This window comes from Neoarius graeffei, chromosome 13 (assembly GCF_027579695.1).
Source record: "Neoarius graeffei isolate fNeoGra1 chromosome 13, fNeoGra1.pri, whole genome shotgun sequence".
NCBI classification, from domain to species: Eukaryota; Metazoa; Chordata; class Actinopteri; order Siluriformes; family Ariidae; genus Neoarius; species Neoarius graeffei.
In genome coordinates this window covers 28,848,588-28,874,884 of record NC_083581.1, presented here as the reverse complement: position 1 = coordinate 28,874,884, position 26,297 = coordinate 28,848,588, and the positions used below count along the sequence as shown (strand labels likewise).

The window sequence follows — 26,297 nt, the reverse complement described above, 5'->3', positions numbered from 1 at the left end:
CTAGTACACTACTCACGGTATCTTTGCCTGGCGAAATGTAAACACAGGCTTGTTTCATCAACATTATTGCAACACCCACCCACCCACACCCACACCCACTCTCTCTCTCTCTCTCTCTCTCTCTCTCTCTCTCTATATATATATATATATATATATATATATATATATATATATATATATATATATATACTGTATACACCTTATGCCCCCTTTTATTTTTGGCTGAACTGCTCATTATTACACTTGTATCTGAGGGATTATTATTATTATTATTATTATTATTATTATTATTTCCCGACGTGTCACATCAACACTGGCGCTGATGGGAATGGGCTCAGTTTCATTTTCCTGAGGGGCGGAGCCAAGTAACTATTGCTGGGAAAGCAGAGTTGGTGTAAATAAGGGAGGAAGCAGCGGATAACGGTAAGAAGATGTTTATATTACTTTAATTAGCGCCAAAATGAACAGTGAGACTTGGTTTATGGTTTGGCGTAAACTTAAATGAAACTTTTATCCGATGACTTCAGTGCCTACTGATAGATAGATAGATAGATAGATAGATAGATAGATAGATAGATAGATAGATCAATAACTAGCGAGCTTTTTCTGGTGTGGTTTGTAGATAAACACACAGATGAGCCTGCCTTTATCAAAAAGAAGTATACTTCAAGTTTATTTTATGAAGTATACTTAAGTAAAGTTAAAGTATATTTCCTTAAGTACGGTGGTGCTTGAAAGTTTGTGAACCCTTTAGAATTTTCTATATTTCTGCATAAATATGACCTAAAATATCATCAGATTTTCACACAAGTCCTAAAAGTAGATAGGTTAAATAAAAGACAAAACTATTATCCTTATTTATTAAGGAAAATGATCCAATATTACATATCTGTAAGTGGCAAAAGTATGTGAACCTTTGCTTTCAGTATCTGGTGTGAGTGACCCGCTTGTGCAGCAATAACTGTTGATCAGTTCTGCACACCGGCTTGGAGGAATTTTAGCCCATTCCTCCGTACAGAACAGCTTCAACTCCGGGATGTTGGTGGGTTTCCTCATATGAACTGCTCGCTTCAGGTCCTTCTACAACATTTCGATTGGATTAAGGTCAGGACTTTGACTTGGCCATTCCAAAACATTAACTTTATTCTTCTTTAACCATTCTTTGGTAGAACGACTTGCGTGCTTAGGGTTGTTGTCTTGCTGCATGACCCACCTTCTCTTGAGATTCATTTCATGGACAGATGTCCGACATTTTCCTTTAGAATTCGCTGGCATAATTTAGACTTCATTGTTCCATCAGCGATGGCAAGCCATCCTGGCCCAGATGCAGCAAAACAGGCCCAAACCATGATACTACCACCACCATGTTTCACAGATGGGATAAGGTTCTTATGCCTGAATGCAGTGTTTTCCTTTCTCCAAACATAACACTTCTCATTTAAACCAAAAAGTTCTATTTTGGTCTCATCTGTCCACAAAACATTTTTCCAATAGCCTTCTGGCTTGTCCACGTGATCTTTAGTGAACTGCAGACGAGCAGCAATGTTCTTTTTGGAGAGCAGTGGCTTTCTCCTTGCAACCCTGCCATGCACACCATTGTTGTTCAGTGTTCTCCTGATGGTGGACTCATGAACATTACCCAATGTGAGAGAGGCCTGCAGTTGCTTAGAAGTTACCCTGGGGTCCTTTGTGACCTTGCCGACTATTACATGCCTTGCTCTTGGAGTGATCTTTGTTGGTCGACCACTCCTGGGGAGGGTAACAATGGCCTTGAATTTCCTCCATTTGTACAAAATCTGCCTGATTGTGGATTGGTGTAGTCCAAACTCTTTGGAGATGGTTTTGTAACCTTTTCCAGCCTGATGAGCATGCTTTTTCTGAGGTCCTCAGAAATCCCTTTTGTTCGTGCCATGATACACTTTCACAAACATGTGTTGTGAAGATCAGACTTTGATAGATCCCTGATTGTCATCCCATTGATTGAAAACATCTGACTTTAATTTCACCTTCAAATTAACTGCTAATCCTAGAGGTTCACAAACTTTTGCCACTCACAGATATGTAATATTGGATCATTTTCCTCAATAAATAAATGACCAAGTATAATATTTTTGTCTCATTTGTTTAACTGGGTTCTCTTTATCTACTTTTAGGACTTGTGTGAAAATCTGATGATGTTTTAGGTCATATTTATGCAGAAATATAGAAAATTCTAAAGGGTTCACAAACTTTCAAGCACCACTGTATACTTTTGTGTACCAAGTATACTGATATCAATGTGCTTACAGTATACTTGTAAGTAAACTAATCTAATACTTCTTGGGACTAAATTGGCCCACTTTTAGTTTATAAAAAGTATACTTTAAGTATAAGAGAAGTAAACTTTGAATATACAACTTGTATTTTTTTTTAATTTATTTTGTACTGCAAGTATACCACAAGTAAACTTATATACTAATAGTTTACTAGTTCTCTACTTGTAGTCCACGCTTTAGTTTACAAAAGCATACTTCACAGTATACTGGAAATATACAATGAGTTTACTTGTTTTATACTTCTAGTCCACTTTTTAGTTTACTGAAGTACACTTTGTAGTATACTGGAAATATACTATTGGTTTTCGTTACACACTTCTAGTCTACTTTTTAGTTTATAAAAGTATACTTTTATTGGAAATATACTATTAGTTACTGGTTATATATATCTAGTCCACTTTTTAGTTTTGACGTATACTGCAATTACCCTTCAAGGCATACTATTAGTTTTCTAGCCCTAACCCTTACCTCATGCACACTACCAGTAGACAACTTAAGTGTTTTGTACCTTAAGTTACAATGAAGTTATAAAGGTAAGAATTAACAAAATAACAACAGATACTCAGGATTAAGAACATGTTAATTTTCTTTAAAAATCAAAATTTAAAGCAACATTACATTAAATGCCAAAGTATAAAAACATGGCAATGACAACTGAAATTGACACCCAAGCTCTAAAGAAAAAGAAATAATAATAATAATAATAATAATAATAATAATAATAATAATAACAATTATCCCACTCAGGAGAAAAAAAAACTTTGATGAAATTTGACTTCTCATCTCATCTCATTATCTCTAGCTGCTTTATCCTGTTCTACAGGGTCGCAGGCAAGCTGGAGCCTATCCCAGCTGACTACGGGCGAAAGGCGGGGTACACCCTGGACAAGTCGCCAGGTCATCACAGAGCTGACACATAGACACAGACAACCATTCACACTCACATTCACACCTTGAAATTTGACTTTTTTTATGAAATTGTAAAGATTCAAATGTATTTTGGTGATGGCATATAATGACAGCCAGTATGATTCAAGTCTGTCACAATGTTCTCACCTTTGTTTTCAAATTTGGCAAATAAAATAAGAGAAATGTTTGTCTGTCTCTTTGTGGGTTAATAACACTATGTACATAAAAGATAAGTTTAAGTTCCAACACTGTTTACTCTTAAGCTATTCTACCCCAGAGCTGACCACAAATTTATGGTACATGTAAGTTTAAAAGATGGGATTTAAAACATGCTGCCGTATATCACAAAGAAGCCAATATGTGTGAAAAAGAAGTATTTTATAGGCTACTATCAAAAGGATAAGCACAACTACAGGGCAAGTACACTTAAACATAAGGCAACAATATTTTAATACTTTATTACACTTTTGTTAAGTATATCTTGATCAAAAGTTTAAGTATAAGCTTAATATACTTAGACTTTTCTCTATACTTTTCAGTATAAGCCAAGTATACTTATGTATAACTTTATTAACTATATCTCTGATAATAAATAAAAAGTAAACTGAAAGCATACTCTCTTATTTTTAGTTTAAAAGAAGTATACTAGAAGCACACTTGAATAAACTTCTTTTTTGTAAGGGTGAATTCCAACAAAAGTTCAAACCCAATAAAAACAACACTCACTACTACATTTCAGTATAGCTAATCCTACGGAGCCCTGAAAGTCCCGAAAGGTAATTTTTTTTTTTTTATCTTGTGTGCACAAGTTATCTTTCTTAAGATAATAACTTATGAGGTGATTATTTTTTTATATCTTGTGTGCGCGGGGCGGCACGGTGGTGTAGCGGTTAGCACTGTCACCTCACAGCAAGAAGGTCCGGGTTCGAGCCCCGTGGCCGGCGAGGGCCTTTCTGTGTGGAGTTTGCATGTTCTCCCCGTGTCCGCGTGGGTTTCCTCCGGGTGCTCCGGTTTCCCCCACAGTCCAAAGACATGCAGGTTAGGTTAACTGGTGACTCTAAATTGACCGTAGGTGTGAATGTGAGTGTGAATGGTTGTCTGTGTCTATGTGTCAGCCCTGTGATGACCTGGCGACTTGTCCAGGGTGTACCCCGCCTTTCGCCCATAGTCAGCTGGGATAGGCTCCAGCTTGCCTGCGACCCTGTAGAACAGGATAAAGCGGCTAGAGATAATGAGATGAGATGAGACAATATCTTGTGTGCGCATGTTATTTCATACTTGTCAACCCATTTCGAAGTCCAGCCTTATAAGCCCTCACAAAAACCCTAATTCAAGACAAAAAAAATAAATAATAATCCTTACAAACTAAAAATGAGACAACTGCATGTTTTTTTAAGGCATAATAGACTATATTGAAAAACAAACAAGCAAAAACTTTAATAGCACTTTATCCAGATCATAATTTGCAATATGAAGTTCATGATCATGTCCATCCCATAATTCACTTCATGAAGTTCAAGATGAAGCCTATCAAATCAGTGCTCCTGATTGTACTCGGGGGCTGTGATCTTGTGAACCAATTTTGTGATTTAACATGAAAAAATGACATCATAAATTATTTGTTTTGTATACGGTTAACTTAGCAGAAAATTACAATATATTAATCGCAACAACTTGACATTAGCTAGCCATATACCTTAGCACATCATAGAGTTGGATGAAGATGACTTCTGCAGTTCTGATGTTGCAGACAGACATGTCCAAAATCCTAGACTTGGATTCTCTCTTGGTCAAAAATCCCATCTAGAATCGCAAGTCTCTTCTCATATTTCTGATCACTGGACTCATCAGACATCAGTGAAAATGGTTTTGTTCTGCAGTGATCAATCACTCTCTGTGTTGCATCCTGTGATATGTATCTCTTAATTATTTGCATAGTTTTGGTGTTTGCAAGTTATTTTCTTCGCAGTTTTGCTGCCAAATTTCTTTAATCAAGTCGCAGAGATGATCTGACACAGCAAGTGGTAGATTGTGTTGAGCAATAAAATTACTTAAAAACACTTTGCCACACAGAACATTCGATGGTGTTTGTTCGTGAAACCCCGAGGATTGGCTTTCATGAACAAAGTCATCTGCAGCTGATTCTGGCGATGGTGTTGATTTTGCTGGCGGAGATTTGATTTAATCTGTTTCTTGACATCATAAACCCCGGACGCCATCATTTTCATGTCACACTGTGCAGTGAGATTACGCAGTGAGCATACTGTTTGTCTTTCGTGGGAACAATCAACAAAATTCAGCTCACAATAGCACGAAATGTTATTAAGTTTCATGTGGACACTTGACTTTTGATAATGAGCTCAAAGTCTGATCTTTCAAGCGCCTAACAAACCTGGTCAACAGACGATAACAGCCAAGATGTTGCGATCAAGACCCTCTGCCTACTTAACATAATGGTTTCTGGTTCGATTGTCAATTGATTGTTTCATGCATAATGTGCGCTGTGACCACTGTGAAGAAGTACTTGCAGAATAAAAACATTTTGGCGAAATATAAGGAATTCGTAAGACTATTAGAATATGCCCGTAATCCTGACAAAATATTTTAAAAATCTGTAAGATTTACAGCTGTGCTTTATGGGTTGACGGGTATTTTATTTATCTTTTGGGAACAAGTTATTATACTGTGGACACAAATTATTAAGATTATTAAAATAATAACTTGTTTACATAATAATAATAATAATAATAATAATCACCTTTTGGGACGGGCGGCACGGTGGTGTAGTGGTTAGCGCTGTCGCCTCACAGCAAGAAGGTCCGGGTTCGAGCCCCGTGGCCGGTGAGGGCCTTTCTGTGTGGAGCTTGCATGTTCTCCCCGTGTCCGCGTGGGTTTCCTCCGGGTGCTCCGGTTTCCCCCACAGTCCAAAGACATGCAGGTTAGGTTAACTGGTGACTCTAAATTGACCGTAGGTGTGAATGTGAGTGTGAATGGTTGTCTGTGTCTATGTGTCAGCCCTGTGATGACCTGGCGACTTGTCCAGGGTGTACCCCGCCTTTCTCCCGTAGTCAGCTGGGATAGGCTCCAGCTTGCCTGCGACCCTGTAGAACAGGATAAAGCGGCTACAGATAATGAGATGAGATGAGACCTTTTGGGACTTCAGGGGCTGTCCTCTCCCTCTCTTAAAGACAGGCACATAAACCTGGAAAGGCAGATAAGGTCCATGAGGTAGCAGCAGAATCATGATAGAACCAGCAAAGACAACAAGGGTGGAAGAACTTTCATTAAAAACGTCATCATTATACCTAATTAAGCTCCTCTGAGGTGTTTGTGCCTTAAATTTATACACCCAAGACTCACTCCCATTCAATTTACTAAGATAGATGACTGATGCCAAAGTTTTTTTTCTGTCGTTTAACAGTGCAATATTAAACAAGAAAGGAATTTTTAAAATTCCTTTCTTGTACAAATAACCTGAAAGAGGTGTAGAACATGAATTACAATGAATTAATTTCATGAACATGAAAAACAATGGATTAAGCCGTGGCCTGATTAAAAGTTTATAAAGTTGCTGTGAAAACTTTTAGAAGCTGAATTCTGGGCTGGAAGGCTTGTTTGTGTTTGGATACACCTCCTGTCAGTCATTTTATAGGCATTCTATGGGTCACCATAAGATCCTGAGGGCATAACTTCATGAACATAGGTGGGAATGGAGGGGAGAGCTCAAGCAGTTAAAAAAAATTTTTTTTATCCAAATCTTGAACCCACCTCATCATCTGGGGGGGATTTGCTTAATGCACCTTTAAGGCTACATGCTGATCAATAAGGATGAACAAACATCATCCAGAATTCCTGGAGTCCATGGAAACCTTATTGATGAGTCCAAATATAATTCCAACAAATATTTGTGGACCCCTTCAGCAGGTGAATTTCAAGCATTAGAATATTTCATTAATAACTGCATAAGAGAAATTGGCACCATGGGGAAAAAAAAAGCTCCACCAAAACCTCAATCTACCCAAAGAAGAACAAACAGCAGTGAAAGATTTCAGCAACAGGACAACCATTGTGATCGAGCCAGCAGGCAAAGGTGGGGTGGTTGTTGTCTGGAGGAAAGACCTTTCGGTTAATGAAGCAGAAGAACCAGCTTCTCTAGGTGGATTGAAACAGCATCACTCCCCAGCTACAGTCCTCTGTCCAGTCTGTTATCACTAATTCCATTCCAGCAGGACAGTGATCCGAAGGATATGTCCAAATCAACACAAAAATGGTGAGCTGACCACAGAATCAAGCTTCTGCCATGGACATCTCAGTCCCCTGACCTGAATCCCATTGAAAACCTGTGGAGTGAGCTAAAGAAGAGAGCGCACAAGAGACGACTGAGGAACCTGGATGATCTGGAGAGATTGTGTAAAGAGGAATGGTATCAGATGCCTTGCACTGTATCTCTAATCTTATAAAATGTTACAGGAGAAGCCTCAGTGCTTTTTTACTGGCAAAGGGAGGGTGTACAAAGTATTAAATGTAGGCGTGCCAATAGTAGTGGCACATGTGTTTTGAAAGTTCCTACACAATCCAATCAACTCAGTTTACCGTAAATGGGAAACAGGCTTCAGTTACATTGTGTTCACCATAATTTTCAGAGGTGCCAATAGTAACGGCACATATGTTTTTGTTGAAAATAATTATTTCTTGATGAGTGATTTGTTTTTCTCTCGATAAATTTATTTCAATTAAAGGTTGGATTTTTATCATTTTTTTCAGTATAAGATGAAGCGACTTCAAAAGGTGGTTTTATTCAAACTATTTTTATAAATCTTTACAAGGAGTGCCAACAATTGTGGAGGGCACTGTGTGTGTGTGTGTGTGTGTGTGTGTGTGTGTGTGTGTACACACACAGTGGTGCTTGAAAGTTTGTGAACCCTTTAGAATTTTCTATATTTCTGCATAAATATGACCTAAAACATCATCAGATTTTCACACAAGTCCTAAAAGTAGATAAAGAGAACCCAGTTAAACAAATGAGACAAAAATATTATACTTGGTCATTTATTTATTGAGGAAAATGATCCAATATTACATATCCGTGAGTGGTAAAAGGATGTGAACCTCTAGGATTAGCAGTTAATTTGAAGGTGAAATTAGAGTCAGGTGTTTTCAATCAATGGGATGACAATCAGGTGTGAGTGGGCACCCTGTTTTATTTAAAGAACAGGGATCTATCAAAGTCTGATCTTCACAACACATGTTTGTGGAAGTGTATCATGGCACGAACAAAGGAGATTTCTGAGGACCTCAGAAAAAGCGTTGTTGATGCTCATCAGGCTGGAAAAGGTTACAAAACCATCTCTAAAGAGTTTGGACTCCACCAATCCACAGTCAGACAGATTGTGTACAAATGGAGGAAATTCAATATCATTGTTACCCTCCTCAGGAGTGGTCGACCAACAAAGATCACTCCGAGAGCAAGGCGTATAATAGTCGGCGAGGTCAGAAAGGAGCCCAGGGTAACTTCTAAGCAACTGAGGGCCTCTCTCACATTGGCTAATGTTAATGTTCATGAGTCCACCATCAGGAGAACACTGAACAACAATGATGTGCATGGCAGGGTTGCAAGGAGAAAGCCACTGCTCTCCAAAAAGAACATTGCTGCTCGTCTGCAGTTTGCTAAAGAGCACGTGGACAAGCCAGAAGGCTATTGGAAAAATTTTTGTGAACGGATGAGACCAAAATAGAACTTTTTGGTTTAAATGAGAAGCGTTATGATTAGAGAAAGGGAAACACTGCATTCCAGCATAAGAACCTTATCCCATCTGTGAAACATGGTGGTGGTAGTATCATGGTTTGGGCCTATTTTGCTACATCTGGCTCAGGACGGCTTGCCATCATTGATGGAACAATGAATTCTGAATTATACCAGCGAATTCTAAAGGAAAATGTCAGGACATCTGTCCATGAACTGAATCTCAAGAGAAGGTGGGTCATGCAGCAAGACAACGACCCTAAACACACAAGTCGTTCTACCAAAGAATGGTTAAAGAAGAATAAAGTTAATGTTTTGGAATGGCCAAGTCAAAGTCCTGACCTTAATCCAATCGAAATGTTGTGGAAGGACCTGAAGCGAGCAGTTCATGTGAGGAAACCCACCAACATCCCAGAGTTGAAGCTGTTCTGTATGGAGGAATGGGCTAAAATTCCTCCAAGCCGGTGTGCAGGACTGATCAACAGTTACTGGAAACGTTTAGTTGCAGTTATTGCTGCACAAGGGGGTCACACCAGATACTGAAAGCAAAGGTTCACATACTTTTGCCACTCGCAGATATGTAATATTGGATCATTTTCCTCAATAAATAAATGACCAAGTATAATATTTTTGTCTCATTTGTTTAAATGGGTTCTCTTTATCTACTTTTAGGACTTGTGTGAATATCTGATGTTGTTTTAGGTCATATTTATGCAGAAATATAGAAAATTCTAAAGGGTTTACAAACTTTCAAGCACCACTGCAACTCTGTTTTTACATGCTAACTAGCAGTGTCCAAGTTAACTATCTATGTGTAAACGTTAGCCGTGGACAAGACTGTAGCAACTTGGTGGGTAAATTCACAGAAAGTCGTTTGACTAACCAGACTGCATACTTACGTTTGCAACATTATCGCTAGCTCTAAGAGCACAGAGAACTTCATTGCAAGCTTTCTCTTGGAATGAAACGTTTATATATCTCAATATGCTCCCACAGGGCAGATGGCAAGTTTTTGTAGGCTGTGCTGTGCTCCGTTTTCGACAAACATTTCAAACAAAACATATCTTTAATCCTTTCAGAAAACTGAAACATGGTTTCTAGCTAAAGCCATGAGTGTGTGCATTCCCCAGAAGAACTGCCTCCTTCCATTCTGCTATCAACTGATCATGTTCAAATAATGCTGCGGAGAAATAATTGAACTTGATTTTATCCAGTCTATGAACGTGATGTGACCCTAATAATTACTGATAGGCTGTCTCAGTGTCACCTGGGAAAAAAACATCATGTTTTAGAAAGGAAAAGAAAAAACATCCACTTTCAAAGCTGCTTCATAGTAACGAGTAATGAGGACCTTGATAGAAATGTAGTGGAGTTAAAAGTATGATATTTGTCTTTCAAATGTAGTGAAGTTAACGTCATAAGTTTAAAAAAAATAATACTCCAGTAAAGTACAGATACTCAAAAAGTGTACTTAAGTACAGTACTCAAGTACATGTACTTCATTACTGATCACCTCTGATTTCATCAACATCTTGTTGTTCTTCTTCTTCTTCACCACTTGTTGATATTATTTTCTTTATATTTACACTCTTGGTGCTTCAAAAGTAAATATTAATGTAAATAATTTAGCACATATATTTTATTTCAAGGTAACTTTCCTGGACAGTAGTGATCTCGGACTGAGCAACACCTTGAGCTGAGCTGGTGTCTAATATTTGCAGTTGAAGATGTTGCGCTACATCATCATCTTCCCTGTGCTTCTCATGACGGCTGTAAATGTCCAAGGTGAGGTCTCTTTCACACACCATTAGATATTACAGCTACAGCCTCCCCACCTTCTCCCTATAATTATACTAGATATGAGATAAAAATGTTGGAATCATTATTTTAGTTCTATTGAAGGTTTACAGTTTAGTGTCTTCTAACACCCTGCCTGTTTTGAGCTAGGATTTTAGAAAAGGGCAACATGCAGGATATACAAAGGATATTTGGATTTGATTCAGTCATATATTCTCTAATCCCTCTTCTTCCTTTGGCTGCTCCTGTTAGGGGTCACCACAGCGGACCATCATGATCCGCATATTTGATTTAGCATAGGTTTTTACATCAGATGCCCCTCCTGGCACAACCCTCCCCAATCTCTGCAGGTTTGGGACCAGCACTGGCTTCTGCAGTCTCAGTGGCTGGGTATTTTTACCTAATCTACATGCCTTTGGACTGTGGGAGGAAACCCACACAGACACAGGGAGAACATGCAAACTCCACACAGAAAGGCCTCTGGCAGCCTTGAGGTTCGAACCCAGAACCTTTTGCTGCGAGGTGACAGTGCTAGCCACTGTACACCCATATATTCTCTAATCACTAATATGTCTGATATGTTTTTGTCTGCTCAGCACAGTGTGAGAGACCTGCTGGAGAAAACATGATTTTAATTGATGAATCTGGTCAACAGACCTTTCCTGATGGATCCTCTGCAAGGTTCAGATGTTCCACTGGTTATATACCTGTGAGAATATCAGCCTCCAGGTCAATCACCTGCACCGGGACACAGTGGAGTGACCTCGCACTTCAATGCAAAAGTAATTTGTCACCAAACATCTTTTAAGATTGCGCTTTAATTTGTGCAGAGTTTGAATTACTGGTTTGCTAAAATGACATGTCATCTAACAATTTTCAATAACCTTTTTATGAATGTTGTGTTTCCATTTTCCAAACTAGTCAAAAATCCAAGAAAATGTCTATTTACTGCATATGCATTTTTATCCAGAAAGATCCTGTGGCCATCCTGGCGAGATTCCCAATGGAAAGTATTTGTTTCCAGAAGGAATTCTTTTTGGTGCAACAATCACAGCACAGTGTAATGAAGGGTAAAATAATTTGTTTTGCCTTATTTATTTATTTTTAAAATATTTGTCCATATTTGGTGGTGTATACATGTATGTGCTTGTGTGTGCATAGAACACGCGATGTAATGTAACTGTAGACAAATTATACTTAGAGTGGTTAGGTTACGGTAAATAGTTAAGTAAATTCCTATACAGTCCCTGACAAAAGTCTTGTCGCTTGGGTACAAGTTGACCTTAAAGGAACAGTCCACCGTACTTCCATAATGAAATATGCTCTTATCTGAATTGAGACGAGCTGCTCCGTACCTCTCTGAGCTTTGCGCGACCTCCCAGTCAGTCAGACGCAGTCAGACGCGCTGTCACTCCTGTTAGCAATGTAGCTAGGCTCAGTATGGCCAATGGTATTTTTTGGGGCTGTAGTTAGATGCGACCAAACTCTTCCACGTTTTTCCTGTTTACATAGGTTTATATGACCAGTGATATGAAACAAGTTCAGTTACACAAATTGAAACGTAGCGATTTTCTATGCTATGGAAAGTCCGCACTATAATGACAGGCGTACTAACACCTTCTGCGCGCTTCGGCAGCGCATTGATATCTGAGCTCCGTATCAATGCGCTGCCGAAGCGCGCAGAAGGTGTTAGTACGCCTGTCATTATAGTGCGGACTTTCCATAGCATAGAAAATCGCTACGTTTCAATTTGTGTAACTGAACTTGTTTCATGTCACTGGTCATATAAACCTATGTAAACAGGAAAAACGTGGAAGAGTTTGGTCGCATCTACCGTAACTACAGCCCCAAAAAATACCATTGGCCATACTGAGACTAGCTACATTGCTAACAGGAGTGACAGCGCGTCTGACTGCGTTTGACTGACTGGGAGGTCGTGCAAAGCTCGGACAGGTACGGAGCAGCTCGTCTCAATTCAGATAAGAGCATATTTCATTATGGAAGTACGGTGGACTGTTCCTTTAAGTGCCCCTCAAATATATGTCTAATCAATTTTTTTTTTACAAGAAATGGCTAATTTCAATCCCAACAGCTTTTGAAATAATGTTTTGGTGCCAAACGAAACTGCTGAAAAGCATTCTAACATTCACAGCTTGGTAAAGCCCACTGAGTCAGTTTATGCAGAGACAAAAGTCTTGTCACCTTGTCATATGATGCACCCAATCCTAGATTACAGCTTCACCTGTGATCAATAATTGATCAATCAATTAGTGGGTGTGTATAAAAAGAACCCCAGCACACCAGACCTTCACATCAACTGCAACTTGACCTCTGACCACGGGCGATTGCTTTAAGGGCCTCTGCATGCTCTTGCGACAAGGCTTTCGCAGATAGCTTTTCGCAGACAGTTGTAATTTATCATTGAGCGGGGAGTAATAGGCGTGCGCGATGTTATTCACCGCCACAACGCAAGGGGGCGCGAAGTCGCGAAATCGCTAGGAGTAGTTGGTGGGTGTGGTTAGTGGAGTGTTTATTCTCCGGTTACTTATAATGACTAGAACTGGAGTCGTATAGATGTACGTACTTCCTCACTTCCTCGATCAACCGCTCTTCGTGCTGCTCCATCTTCGCTCATGTTTTTAAAAATGGCGGTAGTGAAAACAAACCAAACCAGGAAAGTAGGGAAGCGGAAGTGCGTGTACAGCGGATGTAGAGTGGACCAATCAGAGCCCTCTTGTCTGCGACGCTGTCTGCGAGGCTTCTGCGGTGGTCACAATTTTTGGGAGGTGCGCGCAGAGCGTCTGCCAAGGGGGGGGCTACACAGACGCCATCTGCGACGCCATCTGCGAGGATTGCGTTGTCAGCATAAATTGGCCTTAAGACAACGAGGGAGGCTCAGCCTCCTCTAAAAATTCTGGATCTGAAATAGCAATGTTATAAGTTATAACATTGCTATTTCAGATCCAGAATCATAGAAATATATGTGCTCAACCCAACTACAGTGCGAAATCATTCCGTTATAACTTTCCCCAGTTCGTCTAATGTGCGCGTGAGTTTTTCCCCCTCGTGACAGCGCGATGCAGCCCAGCCTCAGTGGACTTCAATGGCATTTGGGAGCTCTGCGCTTTTCAATCTCAAAATGCAAGACGATTATTGGACAAATACTGCGAAAACGCCCGCCCACGGAGTCCCACGGACTCCCAGCCTCAGTGGACTTCAGTGGCATTTGGGAGCTCTGCGCTTTTCAATCTCAAAATGCAAGACGGTTATTGGACAAATACTGCGAAAATGCCCGCCTACGGACTCCCAGCCTCACAGTGGGAGGGACATGGCAGTTTCCGCGAGGAGACTGGTGATTGGTGAAAGCGGCCGGATATTTTCTTTGATTGACAGCTCGTTTCAACTATAGACAGGCAGCGGTGAATTTCAGTTCAGTCCCATGCGGATTCGCAAGTGCTGTGGTGTATTGTAAGAGCTCAGCTTACATTTCGATTTCATTCATTACATACGGTTTCTACCAGCTTTTTTAGTTTGTTTATATTTTCATTGTAAATAAAGTGTAAATATAGTGTTGTCAAGTTTGCTATCTTAGTTCCAGAAATTTTGTTTATTTGAGTGACTGAACTTGAACTTGAGGGGGCTAGTCAGCTAGCAAGAAAGCTGCGCACGGATGCCAAGCATTGCTGATTTAATTTTGGCGAAGCCATTTGCCAGTCTTCCTTTTGAGGAAAAAATTAAAATTAAAGAGCAGGGTAGACCAATGCCTCAAATTGACTTGGTGAAAAAGGTAGGGAATAATACTCGTTCCTTTCAGCTCTCCTGGTACGAGAAAGTGAATTGGCTAACAGCAAGTGACCCACATCAACAACAGTAAATAGGCTACTTTAGTAATATGTCATGGATGGACCAAAAATATAGAATCTATTTAAAATGTTTATGCTGAGTATATTATATTGGAACATATATTTTTCTGGATATGAATTAAACACAGCTACAATTTGGAAAACATTTTTAAACAAAAACACAGCCGAGAACATTTCACACTACAGACCTGGATTAAAAGTGAAGGGTTATCAAAATTGTCAATAAAACATTTCTCAGTCAAAATAAGTAAAATATAGGGAAAGTGTCATTGAATGAAATGTGTGGCACCCAGCTCTATGTTTGGCTCCCCAAGGTCAGTGCTTGTGCCTATTCCAGAACACTCTGCTGTTACTGCTGAGGTTCCTGACAAAGAGCTGCTTTCAATAATCAATTTTTAAACAACATGCCACAATTTTAAAATATAAAATGTTAAAATATACCCCCCCAACACCACCATCATGTATATTGGACAGTAGGCTAATGGGGCAAAAGAACCTGTTATTTCACAGTTTGTGACCCTGCCAACAATCAGCCAGATCAGAGGCAAGAGTATGGGCAAAATTGATGTGTTTTTTCTTTTTTCTTTTAAAATCTGGAAATATCGTAACCGACCAGCCTCCCCTGTTTGAAAGACTACCAGCCGCCACTGCCTCTGACAACATGCCTAAGATTCACCCTGAGACCAAAGCGTTGATTATCAAGAGGCTGAAGACCAGATCCACTGCTGAGGTGGCTGACACCTTCAATGTGTCTCAGCGTCAAGTACAAAGAATAAGAAAAAGATTTGAAGACACTGGAGATGTTTTTGACAAGCCCAGGTCCGGCAGACCCTGCAAGACAACTGCTCGGGAGGACCGTTTGTTGGCTCGAAAATCCAAGGCCAGCCCCTTTTCCACTGCAGCAGAGCTCCACCAGGCCTGGTCACCTCAAGTCCCTGTGTCAACCAGAACAGTTTGTAGAATTCTGTCTCGAAATGGCCTCCATGGTCGAATCAGTGCCCAGAAACCAGCACTAAACAAAAGGCAATTAAGAAAACGTGTGGCATTTGCCAAGGCCCACAGCCTGCTAAAAGGATGGACGCTGGAAAAGTGGCAGAAGGTGGATTTCTCAGATGAATCTTCGGTTGAATTACATCACAGCCGCCGCAAATATTGCAGGAGACCTACTGGAGCCCACATGGATCCGAGATTCACCCAGAAAACAGTTAAGTTTGGTGGCGGAAAAATCATGGTCTGGGGTTACATCCAGTATGGGGGTGTGTGAGAGATTTGCAGGGTGGAAGGCAATATCAATAGCCTAAAATATCAAGAAGTATTAGCTACCTCTTACATTCCCAACCATAAAAGGGGTCAAATTTTGCAACAGGATGGTGCTCCATCGCATACTTCCATCTCTACATCAAAGTTCCTCAAGGCGAAGATGATCAAGGTGCTCCAGGACTGGCCAGCCCAGTCACCAGACATGAACATCATTGAGCATGTCTGGGGTAGAATGAAAGAGGAAGCATGGAAGACGAAACCAAAGAATCTTGATGAACTCTGGGAGGCATGTAAGACTGCTTTCTTTGCTATTCCTGATGACTTCATCAATAAATTGTATGAATCATTGTTGAACCGCATGGATGCAGTCCTTCAAGCTCATGGAAGTCATACAAGATATTAAATATGGATCTCACAGCACCACTACTTAATTCACTGATGTTATGCAACATATTTTTGTATTTGAAGTAAATTATTTGTTCAATTTTCACATTACTCCCTGTAGGTGACAAAACTTTTGTCTTGCCAAAATCTGACCTTTCTGTGTTCATTAAATGATCAATCTTTCTTCAGTGAAGCAAATTTATTTTAGTATATTAAACATAATTTGGGAGGGTTTTAGCTTTCATATGAGCCATTTCTAAAACCAATGGATTAATTAAAAGTCAGGTTATAAGCTGTTGTTTCTACAAAATGGATAAGTGACAAGACTCTTGTCAGGGACTGTATATACACTTATTTCTGAATCAAAATCAAAATGTGGGAATTGGCCAAGACTAAATTAGGGAGAAAAAGATGAACAAAATTTCATGCATTTTGATTTCTTTTGCTTGGCCAATATTTTTGTTCAAAAGTGCATATAATGGTGATTGTGAACATTAGAATAGCTTGGAAAGCATATTTTGAAACAAATGTCTATTTGTAGCTATCGACCTATTGGAAGCCAAGCAACTAGAAATTGCAGAGAATCAGGTTGGGATGGGAGAACTCCTATATGTGAAGGTAATGCTATATTGCCACTTTTACATTTTTCACTTTTTATACTAGTTTTTGCTACTTTTCTATGATAGTAGTTTATTCAACTTTTCACAATTTAGTCAACATTCTTTTACCAGCTTGGCCAAGGTTTGAGAGGAAGGCGAACCAATGTTGCAAGCTGACCTTTTAAATTACTTGCATGTAATTTCTACTATGGAGGAACATCACTGATTTCTCCAGACTCTAAAGGTGTTATATAGTGATGAACACTAAGATGTATCCTGTACCAAATCATGCAATGTTCTGTTTAAATTCTAAACCTTTTTCTTTCTTTTTTTTCTTTTTTTTTTACATGACATGAATATCCTTTCAGCATGAGGTCTGGTCTCTTTATTTTTGTAGAGTCTGTTACAGAGACTGCATTTTCTGGAACACTATGTACTGTAGGTAAAGAAAATGAATTGTGATTTGGTGTTTTCATAATTAGTGACTTTGAAGGAAGGATTTGAAGACTGCTATTGACATTTAGCATTTAATGTTATGCAGTGGATATAAAAAGTCTACATACCCCTGTTAAAATGGCAGGTTTTTGTGAAATAAAAGCACAACACTAAGATAAATTATGTGAGGTCTTTTTCCAATTTTAATGTGAAATTGCAGAGTATGCAAATCAAGTGAAAAACAAAGTTTTTTATGGAAACAAAAAACAAACAAACAAAAAACACTGACAATAACCTGATTACATAAGTGTCCACACCCCTAAACTAAAACTTTGCTGAAACACCTTTGGATTTTATTACACCACTCTTTTTTTTTGAGTAAGAGTCTATCAGCATGGCACATCTTGACTTGGCAATATAGTCCTACTTTTCTTGCAAGAACATTTTAGATAAGTCAAACTGTGAGGGCATTTCCTGTGCACAGCTTGCTTCAGGTCTCACCCCACAGATTTTTAATTAGATTCAGGTCTGGACTCTGGCTGGGCCCGTCAGAAACATTGATCTTCTTTTGGTGAAGCCATTCCTTTGTTGATTTGCATGTGTGTTTTGTCTCATTGTTGTGCTGGAAGGTGAAATTCCTTTTCATCTTAAGCTTACTAGCAGAGACCTGAAGGTTTTGCATTAAAGTTGACTGGTATTTGCTGCCAGTCATGATTTCCTCCACCTTGATAACAGCTCCAATTCTGGCTGAAGTCCTAAAGCAGCCCTAAAGCATGATGTCACCACCATGCTTCACCACAGATATGGTGGGTTTTTTTTTTGGTGGCCTTGGATTGTGAGAAGGGGCTTTTGTCTAGCCACCCTACCCCATTGGTAGCTGTCATTGGGCTCTTAGCAGCCTTGCTGATAGATAATTGTCTTGTCCTTTCATCAGTTTTTGAGTTATGTCCTGTTCTTGGTAATGTCACTGTGAGGCCCTGTTTTCTCCACTTGATGATGGCCTTCATGGTGTTCCATGGTACATCTAATGTTTTGGAAAGTCTTTCTTTTATACCCCTCTCTTGATCAATAACTTCGGACAAGTGAGAATACCGTACATGTTTTGTAAGCTCTTTGTGGACTCTGGTGTCAGCAGTCAAATGAAACAAAGATGTCAAGAAAATCCTACAGAAACAGCTGATCTTTATTTGGGGTTAATCAGAATATTTCCTCTTCAGTATTTATGTAGAATATTTAAAGAATACCTGCATTTTTATCGTGTTGGGTTTTTTGTTTCAGCGGTGAAGTGTGGAAAGCCTCCCAGTATAAGAGGTGGAGTGTTTGAACCAGATAACGAAGCATATGATTATGGAGAAGGAGTCACATACTATTGTGATGGAGGTCTGGATCTTATTGGACCTTCAGAAATATCATGTTCTGGTGATGGAACTTTTCAGCCTCCTCCTCCTCAATGTCGGCGTGAGTTTTTATGTTTTTATCATTATTATTTTAATAGTTATAAGCTGTATTTTTAGCACAAATAGGTTTTTGTTTGTTTATTTGTTTATTTTTTGCAGTTGTGACCTGTGAGAGACCAGCAATCCCAAATTCATTTAGAATAGGAGGAAAAGCACCACCTTATAAATATAACAACTTTGTCCGCTACCGGTGTGATAAAGGCTACAGAATGGAAGGGTCTGATTTCCTGACCTGTAAGGAAAATGGGTGGGATCCACCTCCTCCTCAGTGCAATGGTACTAATAATTAATGTTTCTGAATAATACACATAATTATATATTTACTTAAGTCATACAATCAAAAGTTGAATTTTTTTTGTTGTTTAAGATCTAGTTCCTTCAGAATATGTACTGCAAATATATAATTGCAATTATTTTCTTCCACAGTTGTAACATGCTTAAAACCTCCTGATATAAGCAACGGAATATTTTACCCCCTGCGTGATCTATATACATATAGTCAAACAGTCATATACCGGTGTAATGAAGGGTTTAGACTTCGTGGAGCTTCAAGAACAGCATGTACTGAGTATGGAACATTTCAGACTTTTCCTCAGTGTCAGGGTAAGTATTTGAAAAATCCTGGGAAAAAAGATATGATTGTGTTGTTTTGTATGATGTTGAAATATGCCTGGTCTCCTTAGTGGTCAAAACTGTCATCATTTTATGGTTTTAAGTGGGATGAAGTGTTTTTATCCCACTTAATAGAATAGTTTTCTCACTTCTTGTGCTTAGTGTTTGAAATGCCACATGAAAGACTTGGTAATTGTCTGATCAGTTGGATGAGGTGTGTTGGCACTCGGAAACTCTACAGAGTGTGCTGTATGTTTCTTCTATGCAAGGTGAGAAACTAACAGAGGACTAAGAAACACCATTCGACTTTAGGATATGGCAAACACCTAACGGTAGGCTCAGGAGATACAATGAAAGTCAGCCCTGTCCCAGAAGCCTTGCAGTCCCTGTTCACCTGTACCTGTGAGGTCCATTAGGCACATTCAGCAGGGGACATCCACTTGTGGATTCAGCAGATTATTTGTTCGGATTAGGCCGAGCACTTAAAAATTCTGCAATTGAAATGATCAACATATGAAAGAATTTGCTGTACTACAGCTTATGTAGAAGAGTCTTTGTTGTAGCTTTTTGCATCCAGTCACATGCATTTATGTAAATTATTTTGTTGGAGGAAGTTCATCAAGAAAGTAAAAATTAAACATGGACGTGAGAAACGTGCTAGGTGGATTGATTACAATAAGCTTCCCCAAATGTGAATGTGTGTGAATGCGCGTGTGTGGGGGATTGTTGTTCCATCCAGTGTGTATTTCTCCCTCACGCCCAGTGTTCCCGGGACAAGTTCTGGATTCACTGCCACCCTCACCAGGACAAGGCAGATACTGAATAAGAATAAATGAATGTTTATAGCTGATATATGATTTAATATAGAGCTGCTATGACATCACCAGTGATATGGTGCTGCGATCGATGAAATGTTTATGAACTTCATTCATATACAGATGGAAAACAAATTTGCACTTTTATACTAAAAAGTTCATTGTACTGAAATAATTTGTTGCATAATTGGCAAAAGCATTCATGTGAGTAGTGACTGTGATTTTGTAATTCTCTGGCAGAACCACAGAATGGTAAGCTATCGTAAAAGTACACTATAAAACATAACCTGAAGTTAATGAAGTCTTGAGGTTTGTTCCAAATTCTAACTTTGGCACCCTTAAGCCCTGAATATGACTATGAGTCAAAAAATATGCAGACTTGAAGGTCAAAGAAAAATGTTTTCATTTTTTCATTGCATGTCTAAATCTAAGGAACCACAAATAAGTCAGAAAGTATAAATGACAGGTTAAAAGGATGAAGCTCAGTTACATGGTCACAAAGTCAACCTGTCTTTGAACTTTTGTGCATATGAGACCTTGTTAAAGTCTCTCCTGGTTTTTACTCTTTACTTTATACAGAGATCACCTGTTCATCCATCAGAAATGCAGTTATCAGTGGAAGCTCATCACCTTACAAATATGGTGTCTCAGTCCAAATCAGGTGTAATAAAGGCTACAGATTAATTGGGTCTGGTAACCTGACCTGTGGGGAACTTGGATGGAATCCACGTTCCTTACACTGTGCGGGTAAGAACAATCAATGATTTTACACATTGTAGAATAGTGTGTGTTTTGTTTTGCTCTTCAATGCTTAAGGGATATGCTCATGATCCAGAAAGGTTTCTTCACTTCAGTTAATGTGAATCCTTTATAATTAGAAATATGTGAGATTCTGTGAGATTCTGCTAATAGTAGAATCTCATAGAACCAAATAACTGAATAATGATTGATGCTGTTTTTATTTCCATTATTCTTCAGAGCAGTGTCATGGGGAATAGAGTTTATCTGATAACTGTCTTGGTATGGTTCTAATATTCTAGTGAGTGTTGACTGGTTTCCCTGAGCTGTCAAAAACCCCCAGACTGCTATGCGTCCCAATGACTCAGGTGAGGTTAATTAAATTTGACCTCCCCAACAGAGCAACAAAAGTGCTCACCCTATCATCAGGAGATCACAAATATGAATCCTGATGATACTACAGCCATCTGTGGCTGGGAGCCAAGGAAGTAAAATTGGCATTCTGTCTGTATGTGGAAGAGGGTAGCAAGTGCTTTCCTCTAAGTGGGATACACTGTCATGTTGCGCAAAAGTTTGAAAAGATGTGGGTGGCTGGTGGGCAGCACGGTGGTGTAGTGGTTAGCACTGTCGCCTCACAGCAAGAAGGTCCGGGTTCGAGCCCAATGGCCAACGAGGGCCTTTCTGTGTGGAGTTTGCATGCTCTCCCCATGTCTGTGTGGGTTTCCTCCGGGTGCTCCGGTTTCCCCCACAGTCCAAAGACATGCAGGTTAGGCTAATTGGTGGCTCTAAATTGACTGTAGGTATGAGTGTGAGTGTAAATGGTTGTCTGTGTCTATGTGTCAGCCCTGTGATGACCTGGCAACTTGTCCAGGGTGTACCCCGCCTCTCGCCCATAGTCAGCTGGGATAGGCTCCAGCTTGCCTGCGATCCTGTAGGACAGGATAAGCGGCTACAGATAATGGATGGATGGATGGATGGATGGATGGATGGGTGGCTGGCTTTACATGTCTGGGCGGAATGGTATTAGCCTTCACTTTCTCTAGTTGATAGCTGTTGTCTGATTGAAAGAGCTGGCTGTTGAGTGGGAATTGGCAAGTTAGCAAATTGGGGAGGGGTAATGAGGAAAAATAAAATAAATATATACTTGTATGAACCTACTAAATTATAAATGAATCACATCATGCTTATTGCCTCCTTTATGCCTGCTCAGACTTGAAGAAATCCTTTAAGTATAAATATGTAGCATTGATCAAATTTATGTTGGCGGTACAAGCGACATACACAGGCTTTACTCAAGATTAGGACTGCCTGTTTAACAAATTAGAACCTGTTTTGAAGTACATGTAGACATTTAGATATAGATAGGCAAAGTGGTGCAGCAGGTAGCATTGCTGCACATGTTCTTCCCCGTCTGTCTGGAGTTCCTCCAGGTTTCTCCAATCTCCTACATGCCAGTATGTGGATATGTCCCAGTATGTGGTTGCACAAAAATACCTCTAATTGTGAAGGAATGTGCGAATTTGTACGTGGCATGGTGTTTCTTTCAGGGAGTGACCTGCCTCACACACAGTGTTCTCAGAATATGCTTCAGATGCACCACTTACTGTAATCATAAGACAATAAAGCAGTCATGGATTGTGGTTCACCTGGGTTTTAAAAGCTATTTCCCATTTCATCCTTACTATTTGCTCTCTCCATGGGCTTCATTGAGAAAGCTGTGACCAACAAGACAGAAAATCTAAAAATAAATACATAATAAAAAAGCTTTGTGTCATGCTTCCGAGCTCACCCTCCATTTGCCTCAACCCTAAGGACTCCAGTTCCCATAATCCCCCTCACTCACCAGTCACTACCACATGCACTCCGTCACCCAATCCGGAACCACTTCCTAGGAGTGGTTCCCCTGAATTCTAATCACCATCACCTGCACCTTTTTGTTTACATCTGTATTTATACCCCTTTGTCTGTTTTGTTCGTTGCACAGTATTGCCTCTACTTTTCGTGAGCCTACTGAGCGTTATTGTACTGATTACCTGTGTATGACCCTTTTTGCCTTCTGTTTTTTTTTTCCGCTTTGCCTAGACCTTGTGTTTTGATTGCCCGTTTCTCTTGATTCCTGGTTTCTCAATCCTCGCCTGTTTTCTGATTACGATTTGTCTAGACCTTGTGTTTAGATTGCCCGTGTCTACTGATTCCTGGTTCTTGGACTATTGCCTGTTTCCTGATCACGATTTGTCTAGCCGTCTTTACTGTTTTGGACAGTATTGACCTGACCTGGCTTTTGTACATTGTCTTTGATTACCCTGTTCTCATTAAAACCTTGAGTTCATTTATAATCCGCGAGCGTCTGGTCTGTCACAGCCGCATTACACTTTGCATAAGTGACACTCCCAATAAGTCAGCTCATTTTGTGACTTAAGTATTTAGTAGTGAGTCTAAGACACTGGACATGATATGCTGCTACTTCTGTCCCTTCTCATCTGTTCCACTGAGTGTCTGGAAAATTTATTGTCAATTATACACTCTGTGTGACTAACATCTTTGACTTCAGAAATTTGTCATGCTCATATATTGAATTATGGAGGTATGAACTACAACCCCGATTCCAAAAAAGTTGGGACAAAGTACAAATTGTAAATAAAAACGGAATGCAATGATGTGGAAGTTTCAAAATTCCATCTTTTATTCAGAATAGAATATAGATGACATATCAAATGTCTAAACTGAGAAAATGTATCATTTAAAGAGAAAAATTAGGTGATTTTAAATTTCATGACAACAACACATCTCAAAAAAGTTGGGACAAGGCCATGTTTACCACTGTGAGACATCCCCTTTTCTCTTTACAACAGTCTGTAAACGTCTGGGGACTGAGGAGACAAGTTGCTCAAGTTTAGGGATAGGAATGTTAACCCATTCTTGTCTAATGTAGGATTCTAGTTGCTCAACTGTCTTAGGTCTTTTTTGTCGTATCTTCCATTTTATGATGCGCCAAATGTTTTCTATGGGTGAAAGATCTGGACTGCAGGCTGGCCAGTTCAGTACCCGGACCCTTCTTCTACGCAGCCATGATGCTGTAATTGATGCAGTATGTGGTTTGGCATTGTCATGTTGGAAAATGCAAGGTCTTCCCTGAAAGCGACGTCGTCTGGATGGGAGCATATGTTGCTCTAGAACCTGGATATACCTTTCAGCATTGATGGTGTCTTTCCAGATGTGTAAGCTGCTCATGCCACACGCACTAATGCAACCCCATACCATCAGAGATACAGGCTTCTGAACTGAGCTCTGATAACAACTTGGGTCGTCCTTCTCCTCTTTGGTCCGAATGACACAGCGTCCCTGATTTCCATAAAGAACTTCAAATTTTGATTCGTCTGACCACAGAACAGTTTTCCACTTTGCCACAGTCCATTTTAAATGAGCCTTGGCCCAGAGAAGACGTCTGCACTTCTGGATCATGTTTAGACACGGCTTCTTCTTTGAACTATAGAGATTTAGCTGGCAACGGCGGATGGCACGGTGAATTGTGTTCACAGATAATGTTCTCTGGAAATATTCCTGAGCCCATTTTGTGATTTCCAATACAGAAGCATGCCTGTATGTGATGCAGTGCCATCTAAGGGCCCGAAGATCACGGGCGCTCAGTATGGTTTTCCGGCCTTGACCCTTACGCACAGAGATTCTTCCAGGTTCTCTGAATTTTTTGACGATATTATGCACTGTAGATGATGATATGTTCAGACTCTTTGCAATTTTACACTGTCGAACTCCTTTCTGATATTGCTCCACTATTTGTCGGCGCAGAATTAGGGGGATTGGTGATCCTCTTCCCATCTTTACCTCTGAGAGCTGCTGCCACTCCAAGATGCTCTTTTTATACCCAGTCATGTTAATGACCTATTGCCAATTGACCTAATGAGTTGCAATTTGGTCCTCCAGCTGTTCCTTTTTTGTATCTTTAACTTTTCCAGCCTCTTGTTGCCCCTGTCCCAACTTTTTTGAGATGTGTTGCTGTCATGAAATTTCAAATGAGCCAATATTTGGCATGAAATTTCAAAATGTCTCACTTTCGACATTTGATATGTTGTCTATGTTCTATTGTGAATACAATATCAGTTTTTGAGATTTGTAAATTATTGCATTCCGTTTTTATTTACAATTTGTACTTTGTCCCAACTTTTTTGGAATCGGGGTTGTAGTATTAGTTAATCGATGATGATAATGATGATGGTGTTACACACCTCCACCTCTGTTCAAACAACTTTTGTTCCAGTTTTACATCATGACTTTCACTCCAGTTCATACCTTTAGACATTAATATCATGTGTACAATAAAATGAATTGGAAGACATGCACCCAGTTGCCAGTTTATAAGGTATTCTGATGGAGTAACTAATATATTGGCAACCAATATCTGTAATTTAGAGAGTCACTACAATATTAATAATATATGCATTATGTCTTAGGATGATTATTATTATTATTGCTATTTTACTTCTAAGTGAGAAATAAAACACAATGGTGTGTGGTCTTACAGGAAAATAATAAATAATGGGGTGGTGTGACTGGGGTTAACAGTAAATGAAACAAAACTGCAGCTTGTCATGTTAAAGCTCACGCACAACCCGCCATACATGCTACTATGGGCGGTCTATGGTAAAAAATTTGGCAAAACCGTGCTTGAGACTTGCGCAACACTTGCATGTGTTCAGCACCGTAGAAGGTCGCAGACTGCCCATGGAGACTTTTGGTCCTGCACATGCAAATTCTACGGGTCTTGCGAAAAATCAAGAACGCACACACTACGCACGGCTACCCATACTCCTTTTGTACGCCTGAACCAAGTCAGCAGCACGGCTAGTAGGGGCTTTTTGCGATGACCATAAGACGCATGAGTGACGCACGGTCATTGTACAAGTGACGTGCCTCAGAAGTACTACACAAGTATTCCACATTTGCTATTTCTGCGGCCCCCAAGACAGAAGTACATCTCACTTTCTACCCCATGTGTGGTGTGCACACAACCCGCATGCGACATGAGGGGCAAGACTCTGGATATATATATATATTGGGGGAGGAACCAAGGAACCAATCATGTAGCGTGTAGCATTGTAGAAGGGAACAAGACCACCTCATTTGCTGTTTTTATTTGAGTATATGTTTAATTTACCATGCAAATGTCAAATAATAAAACATGAGTATAAGGGAATAACGCATTTTATTACATTATAAAAAATTCCAACTAAATAGCCCAACAGTTTGAGCACTGAAACACACTCTGACTCTGAGCTACTGTCCTGCTCCTACTCCTGCTGAGCGGTGGGAGTGGGTGTCGGGATATCCTTGTCCTTATCACTGAGCATGGCA

At 39.7% G+C, this 26,297-nt stretch overlaps 1 protein-coding gene across 1 annotated transcript in view; it reads left to right on the top strand.

Annotated features, from left to right (window-relative positions):
* Positions 1–355: 355 nt before the first annotated feature.
* LOC132895889 (sushi, von Willebrand factor type A, EGF and pentraxin domain-containing protein 1-like) overlaps positions 356–26,297 on the top strand; it is a 220,294-nt gene continuing 194,352 nt past the window's right edge. Inside the window, exons 1-9 of the mRNA XM_060936640.1 lie at positions 356–423; positions 10,617–10,752; positions 11,361–11,546; positions 11,735–11,834; positions 16,813–16,889; positions 18,584–18,763; positions 18,862–19,038; positions 19,189–19,365; positions 20,769–20,936. Of these exons, the coding sequence (XP_060792623.1) occupies positions 10,695–10,752; positions 11,361–11,546; positions 11,735–11,834; positions 16,813–16,889; positions 18,584–18,763; positions 18,862–19,038; positions 19,189–19,365; positions 20,769–20,936 (1,123 nt within the window). The 5' untranslated portion in view covers positions 356–423; positions 10,617–10,694. The remainder of the gene's footprint in view (positions 424–10,616; positions 10,753–11,360; positions 11,547–11,734; positions 11,835–16,812; positions 16,890–18,583; positions 18,764–18,861; positions 19,039–19,188; positions 19,366–20,768; positions 20,937–26,297) is intronic.